The following is a 12,254-nucleotide window of genomic DNA, read 5'->3' as shown; positions in this document are numbered from 1 at the left end:
AAGTGTTGTTTTCCATATCTGTTTAACGATTTTTATCTGTCTATTCGCTTCTCCCCACCTGGAGTAAGGGGTTATGGGGTCGCTTTGCGCAGTTGGCAATCCAGCCTTGCTCACAGGGATGTAGCTATTGTGGCACCCACATAGTTAGCCCTAGCAAATATATCCTAATCAACTTTTTTGTTCCCTTGCTAGTTATAGCCTTGAAATATTGTAGTTTTTATTTCACTATGTTTATTTGACAGGTGTATTTACTAGTTACTTTATAAATAATAATATTTTACATACAAAGTACAGCAGCTTCTAAAATGTAAAAAATATGTAAAATTGTGGTACTGCTACTTTTATACAAGTAAGGGAACTGCGTACCTTATGCCACCACTGATTAAGAACAAGAGGCTGCATGTGGTTTCAAGTGCGTCTGGATTGGGGTCCTTCAGAGAAACAAGTGATTGTGAGGTTAGACTCACCAATATTTCAGTAACATATGCACTGCCATATTGTTTGCTTATCTATGGTGGAACCTGAGCTGATGCTAGAGCAGCAGTAATAAATTATAGCACAATTACAACATTTTCTGAACTAACTCATGTTTCACGATCCACAGAGAAACTGTAGTGCTGTACTTGATATTGGGCGACATCTAGTGGGCATTGTCTATATCAACAGGTTTGCATGAATGATCCCACATACACATCACTAATAAAACATTGCTTTATATATTTCATACCATAGAACAAATAAAGTGACAAATTCAGTGTAACATTAAGCTGTAAATAAATATGTAATAAATATCCTTTCCTTTAATTTAAAATCACCAAATGATGGTAATAAATAACACTCAAATAAATGCTCTCAGACAGTTAAATATTTTGGAGTTGTGAGGATACAAAAAACAAAAGTAGGAATACCAAAGACCTAAGCTTGAATCACACCTGAAGGACTTGCCACCCACAGCCAGTGTGACAAGCAATTTGTCAGTCCAGTTTAGACCAGTTCTGCATTTGCAGCAGGTGTGGCAAACCCATTAAATAACATTTCATGAAAAAAGCACATTAACTCTTGAAAATAAACCTGAAGAACAGACCTACATGATCTCACAAAAATATCCCTCAGGTACACATTCAAAAATGAATTTTGTGATATGGCTTGTAAAAACAGGCTTTAATTCTTTAATAGTAAATAACACTGACCTGCAACCAGAACAGATGTCTAGTTAACCGAAATGGATGGCAGTTAAGCAGGCTTATCTCTAATGTATGACTGCATCTTAGATATGTTATTCTGAATAATTTTCTTTAAGGCGTGATTTAATAGATTCCAGGGCAGCTCCTCCTTTCCTTCAGCTGATTGCGCACACCTGTGCGTAATCAGCCTTCCCTCCAGACTATAGGAGGATCGGCTTTCCTGTCAACCCTTGCCAGATCGTTCCATCATCTCCTGTGGTGACTAACCTCTGAGCTTTCCTACTCGTGATTTTTGTGGATTACTTACCTTTTTTGTGCCTTCTCCTCCTGACTCCCACTAACCTCCATGCTCTCTCTTCATCTGCAGAACCCTCTGGTTTTTTCCCTCGTGCTCACTCGCCACTGCTCCTGCTGACGCTGTTTCACCGCCCTGGAATCCACCTGCTGCCATTCTTTCACTTTTGTCATTCACTTTTTGGAATAAACTTTAACACTGCTAACCTGTCTGCTTTTGAGTTCTGGGCTGTTTCCAAGACTTCGCATTACAATACGGTTGATTAAGTAAACAAGGGTATCTGAGCAGTGGTTTGAGAGACAAAAATATAATGCAAGATAGATTTACTGAAAGGAGAAGATATCTGGGATGTGATTTTGTGCATTTTTCATTTTACCTACAGCCTCTGATAGTGTGGAAAGGTCTGTCAGGCCTCACAGGCTTCATAGCTGCAAAACTGACTCTGTTTTAAATTGATGGTCACTCTGTCTAGTCATTAAAAAAGCCTGGCTATAGATCTTGGTGGAGGTCACTGTGTGAGAGAGGTTGGTAATGCTCCTCCATGGCCGACTTGGCTCGATGCCTCTGAGCAACTAGTCTCTGGTAGCGGGCCTGCATCTGATGGTCTGGGTCCACGTTTACCCAGCTGTTGGCCATCCACTTCACCCCACGCCTGACTGGGCAGTCACCGTGCAGGGAATACTCATCTAGCTCACCCATCCAACCTAGGGAAGGAACGGAAGAAGATGAACAGCATTTAAGAGGGAGGAACGAGTGCAGCAGCTACTGAACAGAGGTGAACTTTTAATGCGATAACATCTGTCTTTGTTAAGACTAACCCAGTCTCATATAACGCTGCTGCACTTCCCTACTGAATCCTACGAGATAATCATTTCAGTCCCAGAAGTTATGATACTCACAACAGACTGAATGAGATGAGTTACAGTAAACCAAGAGCAGAGAGAGAAAATGAAAATGAAAATGGGGAGGGCAAAAGACATGGAAAAGGAGAGAAAAGTGTGGTAAGCTTTCACCCCTGGAAGGTGACAATCCTAAGAGAAGTGTGGATTAAAAAAGTATGCTTGCATGCTTGATTTTCCCTGGATTCAGGCCTAAAGCCTAGTGACAATGGATTTGATGTACACTGCTTCTTACAATAGAAGAACCCAAACCAACACAATGAAGGGCTCACTAGGTGTGTGCAAATGGAATAGCCAAGGTCATCTGTTTTTACCTCTACCGTCAGACAGATGGTTGTACCAGAGAAGAGCTGTCCCAGTAGTAGGTTTTATTCTCAGGTTTCCTCTGCCACATGTCTCCTGGGTGTCTGTCAAATCAACTCCATCCTGGACCAGTGCCTAGGACACACAAAACTGTAAACAGCTTGTGTCTAATCATTTGTTTTGGCACACTGTGCTCACTTAGGTGTCAGATTCCTTGTCATGGGTCAGCACTGTCTGCGCATTATCAGCAGCATTCAGGTCATGCACAGTTGTCATCATTTCAGAGCGGCAAAAAGAAAAACAGGTTTATGACCATGGGTTGTGAAAGTGCACTCACCTGCTCTTCGTAGGTACGATTGTCTGCCACAGGAAAGGTGGTCTCGCCACCTTCCTCCGCAGAGCTGAGGTAGAATGACACAGTAACATACCTGGAATAAAATGAGAAAGGAAGTGACAAACATACAGAAAAGAAATCTCTCCAAATACCCAAAAGAGACATTATTGTTGTTTTAAGTATCAGCACTTTAAAAGCAATGACTACAGACTGGCACTAAAATTTGAATTTGAAAGTAATCCTTCTGGGAAACAAGTGAGAAGCAAAGAAATTGTACCTAGTACTGATCATCAAACAAACCACTTTAAGAATTTAAAAAAATCCCAGGTGTTTTGATAAACTACAGGAATTATTCAACATTACACCAAAATCTGAGTAAATCTACAAATAAATAAAGAAAAACGTGTACATACTACATTATGTATTATAAACATATATAATCAAAGTGATGACATGAAAAGCTAAGCTAATTTTGAGGTAGCTAAAGTTGTTTGTGTGCTGATCTGTGACCTGCTAAACTCTGAAAAACTGCAAAGTAACTGAAGAGAAACTAGAAAATATAAAACAGTGCACGCCATGCGTACCTGCAAGAGACCTCTGTGAGAGCAGACGTGTTTCCTGCCAGTCGTGTGTGTGCACAGGTAGTCTCTGAAAGAGAAGGGCTGCTATCGTGGTGGGCATGACTGAAGTCTCCATGCTCATAGCGAATCACCTGCAGCGGCTCACTCAGTTCAACCAATGCAGACGGCAGACGTGTCAGGCTGATTACTCTGAATAAAACAAAAAAGGGGGTAAAATAGTATGTCATTAAGAAAGAGTGTACGGGCCGCTCTAAGAGCATGACAAAGTGTGTGCATGTGTACTTACCTGTTCCTGAGTGTTTGCAGCACATGGTGGGATCCCAGGCCTTGGTAAAGCCATGTATGTTTGCCTCTGTGTTTGAACTGACTCCGGAGCTTCCCACTTCGCTGGTGTCCTGGGCGTTGGGACACATCATAAACACGCCTGAAGTCCTCCAAGGTCAGAATCCCTGCCAGGGACACACACACAAAAACTCTGCTGTTTTCTTTCCTTCATATAGCTAAGACACAAAAGTACAGTTAAAATACAACCTCATAACTACAGATGAACGCGATCCCTGTGATATTATTAAACCAGTCTTTCACAATTCCAATTCAGTTTCATTTAATCTTGAATTCTTGGACAATGTGGTGACCAGTGGGTTATGACAGCCCCCTTCGCTCTCTTCCTCCATTCTATCCCTCTTTGTCCAACCGTATGCTGTTTCTCTCAGCTGAATGAATTTCTGGCCCCCCATCACTTCCCCTGGGAGATCGCGCCCCAGCCGCAACAATAGCTCTGGGGTGCCAGAGAAGAAGTGACTGGGAAGGGGGGTGGGGTAGTGGTGGGGGGTTAACGAAAGAGTGTGGAGGTGGGAGTTGGGGGGGCGGGGAGGGGGCAGACAGGGGATCCGGGGGAAAATTAAGAAAAGGGGTTGGAGAATAATCAGTTTTTAATGAGATAGGATGAGGCACATCCGGACTGGGATGTGTACAACGCCTGGCACAATGGCATCAGGTCAAAACGGTGTCACTTCCGGCCTTGCCACTCACAGACTTGCACGCAATCACAGCCACCGGGTTAGCCACTTACTTTACTCTTACAAGTACCCAACCACTGCAGACTCACACTTATAACAGATAGAGATTAGTCCAGTAGATTTATTACTTACACATTTAAATCTGACATGCTCATCCTGAACCACTCAGTTAACTAACTGTATGGGACATGAAACTGGAAAAAAGGCCTATAAAGTTGTCTTCTGCAGGCACAGAAATTAGATGAGTACAAACTTCATTCATTCATTTACCTATTCCATTTCAAGTTGCATTCACTTTCTATCACAGTCTCACAAACTCAAAATTGTACTTACTGTGCCCCAAAACTGATCTTAACTGATGCTCTTCTCTAAATGGAATCAATCCGAATAATCCTAAAATGTACTGACACACACAAAGCACATGAACACACACCTGTTGGGCAGGCTTCCAGACCAGTGAGTATCTGCCGTAAGTTGTCTGGGCTCAACCAAGTTCCATCTCGAGAACGTGAGTGACTCACAATCTGGAGGACAGACCAGAATGTTTTTGTCATATCAATAAAAAAGCAGAACATGTTCTGACAGTTCATCTCATTTCTCACTACTTGAAATAGATTTTTCTGGAAATCTGATTTCCTTCTACAGCTGTATGTCGTATGGATACAAGATGTTTTCTGTCTTATCACCTCCTGCTTCTGCAACAACCCATCCTGGTTCAGGTCCAACAGACTGAAGATCTCGTCTGTGCTGAAAGAAAGTAATGGCTGGTTTGACTCCTCTTGTCCCTGGCTGGGTGCTGGTGTCTGGCTCTCCATCAGACCCTTGAGCTGAGCCAGCTGCACCACCACACGGCACTCCTCCTCAGACAGGAAGCCAGGGATCTCTGACAAGGACAGAAAAAAAGACCACACTGGAAAATATTGGGACACACTGCTGCCATGGACAACGCGTGATTAGATGTTGTCAGTACCTCTCAAAGGCCCAAGTTTTTTTTAAAAGAGACACTTGTGTTTCACATGCTCCTCCTCACTCATACAATGCACAAAATAAATTCTTCCACTGCACATTATATTAAGTCTATGGGGTCTGAAAAAAAAAATCAGCTTATTTTAATCACTGATTTTTGAAAGCACAAATGAACTGCCACATTACGTGACTTTTCTAAATGCAGAATTATGGAAATGAGGGGTCCATATTATCATAATACCTGCCAACTCCGAGTCTACCCACGATTAGAGTGAGGATCAAGGATATACAATCTATCAAAGAGATAGGCTTGGAGATTAGGCGAGACTAATCAAAAACATGCAAAGTGTGGCTGAGTTTCTGGGTCTGTTCATAGATTGACTGTTATGCATAATGACTCACACATTCACACGTTAAGATTACGCATGATGATTAGGTAACAGTGATCCCATGACTTGATAAAAAGCATATAAAGGGAAACAGTTTCTTGTGAGCTGCAGACGGATATCAGTACCCACAGTACCCCCATTCACTTTCTTTCAAAAACATATCTCAAGTTTTAAAAGTCTTCTCACGTCTTCTGCACACACACATATGTAACGTAACTGTATTACACCTGAAATGGTGAGTGACTTTTAAATGGATTAAAAGACATCTGTTAACACTGCTGCTGACTTGATCTGTCAGACTACTAAATAGATTACTTTAGATTGCCTAACAAAATCTTTCAGGGTGAAGGGGCAATTTTGAGATACTTTGATCAGCGTATGCAAATAGTCGAATGGTTAGGATGTGTAGGCCCTAAAAGGCAAGACAAATACCACAGAAAAGTCTTCGTACAGCAAATTAGTAAGATCTTCTGATTGAAACATGGACTCAGATTGAGCAATGTGTTTTCAGAACCTCATATTCCTGAAAATAAAAAGAGAATTTATATGAAAATACAATTAATTAGGACACAAGGAAGCTAAAGCACATTGTTGCATATTCTAGTAAATGTTTAAGCACATGAACTCTAGTACAGTATATAAAGACTGTGTATATAATAAGCATAAGCTATTCCCCTCTGTCACTCCCCAATGAGTCACTTGTGTTATAGCCTATCCCACTAGGCCGTTTAATGAGTGACAACACTGGACTTGTCCCAGAGGAAGGTAGGAACAGTGCTGATATCAATTACTGTGAAGTAGTAACAGAATCAGAATTTGGTGTACTTGTTTGATTTAACACCTACTTAAGAGCAGACAGTATTTTCCAAACCACCTAACGTGAAAACAGTCAGTTTCTTTTCTGTTTTCTAACTTTAAGATCTGTCCCCGGACTAATGCTTTTATTAACTCTGCCTGGACTTCCTAGAAAATTTGTTACACCAGCGCACATCCTATTTTATGTATTCTATCACACTGATTTATTGATTTATTAAGACCTCAAGTGTGAAGGCAGTAGTGTTTCATGGTTCCCTCACAGCAATGCATGACCCTCTTAATAAAAGGCTTCCGGCAGGTTGTCTGCCTGTACAGTAGAGGCCTTGTTTGTCACCCGTGTCTTTTACACTGTACCCACTTGGTTAATCCCTATTGTCCAGTCAAGCCTCATTAATCTGGATAACTGATATGAATAAAGAGGGACTGAGTCTCTCTCTCTTCTCCCTCCCACCGATGTCTCTCTTTCTCCCCCGGAAAGGAAGTGACCTGCTTGTCTGAACAGGAATCAGGCCATGGCTACACAGCAGGACAACACCAATTTTGTGTCCTAAGCACACATCCACACACACACAATTGAGCATGTACGTGTCTGCACACTGGGCTCACGGTCACTTTTAGAGACTTTTTGCATGTTGATTATCTTTTCTTGAATGCTTATAGCTCTGCAATGACCTCACCCTGAGGGCAGCTTAAATGGCTTCTTACTATTATGGGTATCTTCATCTCTCATAAGGAGTGAATGTTCATAAAAATAAATAAAAATCCCTTCTTTCCCTCTTAGCAACAGAGGCAGATGAGAAAAGAAGTGCAAAAAGCAAAGAGGTCAGGGCGGGACAGGGTAGTTAAGTGTGGGTTGGAAGAAAATGTGGGATGAAAGGGGCGGAGGAGTTTCACTACATGAGGGCCAGTCTCTTCCTCAGTTCAAGCTGTGGGGATGGAAATGGCATAAATCCAAAAGTATCCAAATGCCAAATCACCCACATTACTAATCTTGAGCTCTGTCAAACAAACTTAAATCTGCTCATAAATGCAAGTGGATCTGCATCTCTAATAACGCTTTAATGTGTGCCACACCCCTTCTCCCTGCTGTTCTCTACACCTCCCCTTACCCCTTCCTATGCAAATGTCATCACTGCCCCCTATAAATACACCTATTCTGCCATCCTCTCCTGCACTGTCACACAGAGGTCTTTTTTCACTCAAGAGACACACTACAAGATTTATTTTTCTTTCCGACGTCGGCCCCAGGATGACTTCAGTGCTCTGTCTTCATTTCAGCTCCAGAAAGTCCTCCCTTTCAGCCTCTGTACTACTTCTCCTTCTGCTTGCAGGGCCTAGCAGCACATTGGTGCTTGGTCCTGGTGCTGGTAGAGTAAAGGCAGGGTTGGAGGGGCGAGTGACAGCTGAGGGTAGGGTTAAACCTGGGGTAAAGGATAAGAGCTGGGACAGGGCAAGTATTGAGGGCAACACTGAAACTGGAAATACTTATGTTTCTAGACCAGGACCTGCAACAGAAGAGGATGGTGAAGTGTGGGGGGACATTGGTGCTACCACTGGCATCAGGTCCATACTTTCTATGGGAGAGGGTGGACTGTGGGAGCCCCGCAGTTCCTCACGCTGTGTGCCCATCCCGTCTGGCATGGCCTTGTGCCAAAACATCGGTTATGACACTATGAGGATGCCCAACCTGCTGGGCCATGAGTCTCCAGCTGAGGCTGTACAACAGAGTGCCAGCTGGTTGCCACTACTCGCCAGAGAGTGTCACCCTGATGCCCGCATCTTTCTCTGCTCTCTCTTTGCACCCATCTGCCTTGACAGGTAAGTTTACTCAAAATACCTTTTTTGTAGAAATTGCAATTTTCACAGGAAAATGTCTCACAATCTTTCATGTTGAAATGCACTTGATATTGTAATAACATTGTAGCCAAAGCACTCTCACATTGGGAGAAGAATGACCATTTATAAATAGGAAAAAAAGGATTTAGAGTAGGTTTTTTTTTTTTTTTTTTTTTTTTTTTTTTAGTTTAATTACAAAGTTGCACAGCAGCGGGATCATGAAGGGTTAACGCCCTTTTGAAAGCTATGCAAATTGATACTAGTCTCTGAGGAAGGGCCCTGGTTTCACACAGAAACTAAGCCAGCCATTAAACACTATAATCTCCTTTCAGTTACATTAGCACTTCTGAGTTGAGAAAAAGAAAAAACAGCAAATGGTATCTAATCCAGTGTTGTTTGTTACCTGCCACTTCACTATTGATTCAAACCCTCTATGCTGCCCATGTTCCCTCTCCATCTTTTCTTTATCAGGTTTATATCGCCCTGCAGGAGTTTGTGCGAATCTGTACGGGACAGCTGTGCACCAATCATGAGTTGCTATGGCTACCCCTGGCCAGAAATTCTACGCTGTGACCAGTATCCTGCAGACCATCTCATGTGTATCTCCTCCATCACCAACACCACTGTTCACACAGGGGGGCGTAGAGGTAAGAAATTGACTTCACGGACACATATAATTGAGCTGACTTCATTTAACAACCGATTCAATTAGTGGTTTGACTATTTCAGTGCCACTGGCAAGCTGTCGGGATTGTGAGCTGGAAGAGGCCTCGTCTTCGAAAGATACACTGGAGACTTTTTGTAGGAGTGATTTTGGTGAGTATCAGTATTCTTCCACCTTTTTGCTCCTGTCTGTTCCTATCCTTGATTATATATTTTTTTTAAGTTCTTCATTAATAATGTACAAAAAATAAGACAACAGGACACTGCTCCACAAATAGGCGATGTCAATTATGCTTTGTGTTTATCTGCTTTTTTCCCCTAGTTGTGAAACTGCGTCTAACACGGCTCAAGTACACACCAGTAAGCTTGTCTCAGTTCTCGCTGGCCCCCAAACTGGATGTTCTAAAGCATGGACCACTGTTAGGAGGGCAGATCCGTTCCCACATCGAGCTATGGCTAGAGAGGGATGCCACCTGTGTAAGGAACATGACACGGAACCACCCACGAGGCGGCACCTTCCTAGTGACAGGCACAGTGCAGGGGGGGCGCCTGGTGGTCAATAAGGCTTACGCCTGGCAGAGACGAGACAAGAACCTGATGGCAGCCGCACGCAAATGGAAACATCACAGATGCAGGAGCTAAAACTGTGTGTTCGGATAGAAAATTCAAAAGAAATGAATTCTGAAACGATTAAACGGCTATGCTTAGGGTAAACATAGAGGTAGCATATAGAATTTAACAACAAGCCAACAACTGTAAATACTGCTTGGTCTAGTCTTTTCAAATCAAGTTCAAACTTCTGTGTTTATGGAAAAAAAATGCAATACGCTGATCACAAAGGAGCTCGTAAAGTATCAACACTGTCTCTCATGCAGCTGAGGTCAAAGAAATAAAGGGTGTTTCATAGAAAATGTACATATCTGTGAATTTTAAGTAAATATTACTGGTCTATATTTGTATGAGTATGAGAATAATTAAAACTTTGTGCTCTAAATCCCGATGAAATACCATTTATTCATTACTTGCACATCATAACCCAAATACTGCACTGTACTTACCAAATAGCAGAGGTTTCAAGCTTAGAGTCTTCATCTCATGTGTTCTGTCTGGCACAAGGGACACCTGCTGAACATATCCCACCTACAAATGGACAACAGACATTAGCAGCACTCCCACGACATGGGGGTTGAGATGCACAGACATTACTATAGCGGCTATAAGTAAAATTAGATTGTTCACTAAATTTTATTTGGGCAGTAAATTGTGATAAATGGTTTTACAGCATGTAGTGGAAGTAAGAAATAAATCTTGATTCTCTGACTGAGCACTTTTGTTTTCTACTATACTGACACTTTTTGAGCCTTTTAAAAGCGTACTCATTGTTTACTTGTATATAAAGTATAAATAATCTTACTTTTACTTGAGTGACTTATTACACTGTAGATCTCATTCCATCAATGAATTAAAATGGCACACTTAATCGTACTGAAATGATGACAGTTTTCTTACCCGTATCCCCTCAATGCGAGGAAGACTGAAACTTTGACTGTAGTCCTCCACATGTAGTTCCCTTGGTGCTGGGTCAGGATGGGGCAAAGTGCCCCCACCCTCGCTGACTGATGCTGCAGGGGCACCGTCTCCACTGACAAGATCCCCGGGTCCGTTGTTGTAGTGCACGTAGAGCAGCAGGGCGATAACATTCAGGATGTACACATGGAAGAAGACCATGACCACAACGAAATAAGCCCGAGAGCAGACATTACTCCTCTGGATGTGTAGTCGAGTGGAGCGGAAAGGGGAATTGTAGGGCGACGACGATGGTTTGTCGCAACCATCGGATTCCTCCTCGTTCATTAAATGTTCTTCAGTGTCGTCCATTCTCACACCAAAAACAAACTGTGAATCAATCGCAGCGGAAAGTTGGAGAATATCGATTTACTGGATAACGTTACTGCCAATGTCTATCACTTTACGTATGCCCGATAACGTTAGCAAACCTAGCTAGCTATGGGGCAAACCCCGCTGCGAACCTGCTGCCGTTTCGATAAAAAAACGACGTTGTCGCCTCTGCTGCTTTTACCCAAAGAAACAGGGCAGCTCCGAGAGAAAAAGCCGGTGTGCCGCCAGTCGTTTTCTTTGATTAATAAATGTGTCATCATTAACTAAAGTCCCTTAATCCCCTGTTAGCTAACTGGGCTGGTGCCGCTGCCCCTGACAACCTGCCTAACAACAAGACGGACAAGCTAACGACCACAGAGGGGGCGGGGGGCGCCGTTTCAGGTCCGGCAAACCGTTAGCGGCCTCTAACGGTCAACGCCAAAGAAAAAAAATAACACGATGGTCTGGACCGCTGATTGGGTTTTTTTTTTTAACTTCCAAACAAGAAGTGGAAGAAGTATTCTTATGTTTTACTTTTTACCTAAGTACCAATACGATGATGCAAAAATACTCTACTACAAGTAAAAGACCTGCATTGAACATTTCAGTTGAAATGTGTTTGGGGGAGCTGCGTGAGTGGCAACCACTGGTTTCATCTCTAGTGATTCACACAATGTTTTTTATTTAAAATCTTAATTTGCAGTAACTATAGGTGTCTAACAAATGTAGTGGAGTAAAAGAAATTTCATTACAATGCTGTTCTGCTTTTGTAAAGCTGGGGAAATTACAAGACATGGAGTTTAACAATTGATGGTCAAAACGGAAACAGCAAAGGCCAAGAAATCAGGACCTTTACTCACCCTTACTCCCTCTGAAGCCATAGAAAATATCATAACTGTTTTCCTGTCTGAGTTCCTCACATGAACAATCAGTGGTGTGCCCCTTTAACCTCTTAATTATATGTCCACATATTTAATATTTTTGTCTAAAGACAATCGAAATGAAAACAGATATTTAGTTTCATAAATACCGGAATAAGCTTTCACAACCCAACGTATAATTTCAGTGTATCTGTAACTCCTCTTTAGACT

At 42.2% G+C, this 12,254-nt stretch overlaps 2 protein-coding genes across 3 annotated transcripts; one reads left to right on the top strand and one right to left on the bottom strand.

The window, feature by feature from the left end:
• Positions 1 to 733: 733 nt before the first annotated feature.
• On the bottom strand, positions 734 to 11,500 carry LOC121199415 (transmembrane prolyl 4-hydroxylase-like). Of its 2 annotated transcripts, XM_041064079.1 has the most exons (10): positions 11,283 to 11,500; positions 10,795 to 11,181; positions 10,344 to 10,425; positions 5,302 to 5,498; positions 5,049 to 5,139; positions 3,883 to 4,045; positions 3,600 to 3,785; positions 3,019 to 3,109; positions 2,693 to 2,816; positions 734 to 2,183 (listed from the first exon to the last, which is right to left on the bottom strand). In XM_041064079.1, the coding sequence occupies exons 2-10, from the start codon at positions 11,161 to 11,163 to the stop codon at positions 1,969 to 1,971; spliced, it is 1,518 nt and encodes a 505-aa protein (XP_040920013.1). In that variant the 5' UTR covers positions 11,164 to 11,181; positions 11,283 to 11,500; the 3' UTR covers positions 734 to 1,968. The 2 variants fall into 2 exon arrangements, with proteins under 2 accessions (XP_040920013.1, XP_040920003.1); XM_041064069.1 differs by having other exon boundaries at positions 735 to 2,183; positions 10,795 to 11,500.
• On the top strand, positions 8,036 to 9,927 carry LOC121199425 (secreted frizzled-related protein 5). The gene is made up of 4 exons (XM_041064093.1): positions 8,036 to 8,604; positions 9,094 to 9,269; positions 9,352 to 9,438; positions 9,608 to 9,927. The coding sequence occupies exons 1-4, from the start codon at positions 8,036 to 8,038 to the stop codon at positions 9,925 to 9,927; spliced, it is 1,152 nt and encodes a 383-aa protein (XP_040920027.1).
• Positions 11,501 to 12,254: the final 754 nt, after the last annotated feature.

This window comes from Toxotes jaculatrix, chromosome 2, assembly GCF_017976425.1.
Source record: "Toxotes jaculatrix isolate fToxJac2 chromosome 2, fToxJac2.pri, whole genome shotgun sequence".
NCBI lineage: Eukaryota > Metazoa > Chordata > Actinopteri > Toxotidae > Toxotes > Toxotes jaculatrix.
Note: the sequence above shows the minus strand (reverse complement) of the source record. Positions and strands in the feature narration are given on the sequence as shown.

Bases quoted from the DNA above. Each gene is read 5' to 3' on its own strand.
- LOC121199425 (XM_041064093.1), top strand. From the start codon at position 8,036: ATGACTTCAGTGCTCTGTCTTCATTTCAGCTCCAGAAAGTCCTCCCTT. The intron at 8,605-9,093 runs GTAAGTTTACTC...TTTCTTTATCAG, and splicing joins GCACCCATCTGCCTTGACAG to GTTTATATCGCCCTGCAGGA. The intron at 9,270-9,351 runs GTAAGAAATTGA...TGACTATTTCAG, and splicing joins TCACACAGGGGGGCGTAGAG to TGCCACTGGCAAGCTGTCGG.
- LOC121199415 (XM_041064079.1), bottom strand. From the start codon at position 11,163: ATGGACGACACTGAAGAACATTTAATGAACGAGGAGGAATCCGATGGT. The intron at 5,140-5,301 runs GTGATAAGACAG...TCTGTCCTCCAG, and splicing joins GGTTGTTGCAGAAGCAGGAG to ATTGTGAGTCACTCACGTTC. The intron at 3,110-3,599 runs GTACGCATGGCG...ATTTTATTCCAG, and splicing joins CTCACAGAGGTCTCTTGCAG to GTATGTTACTGTGTCATTCT.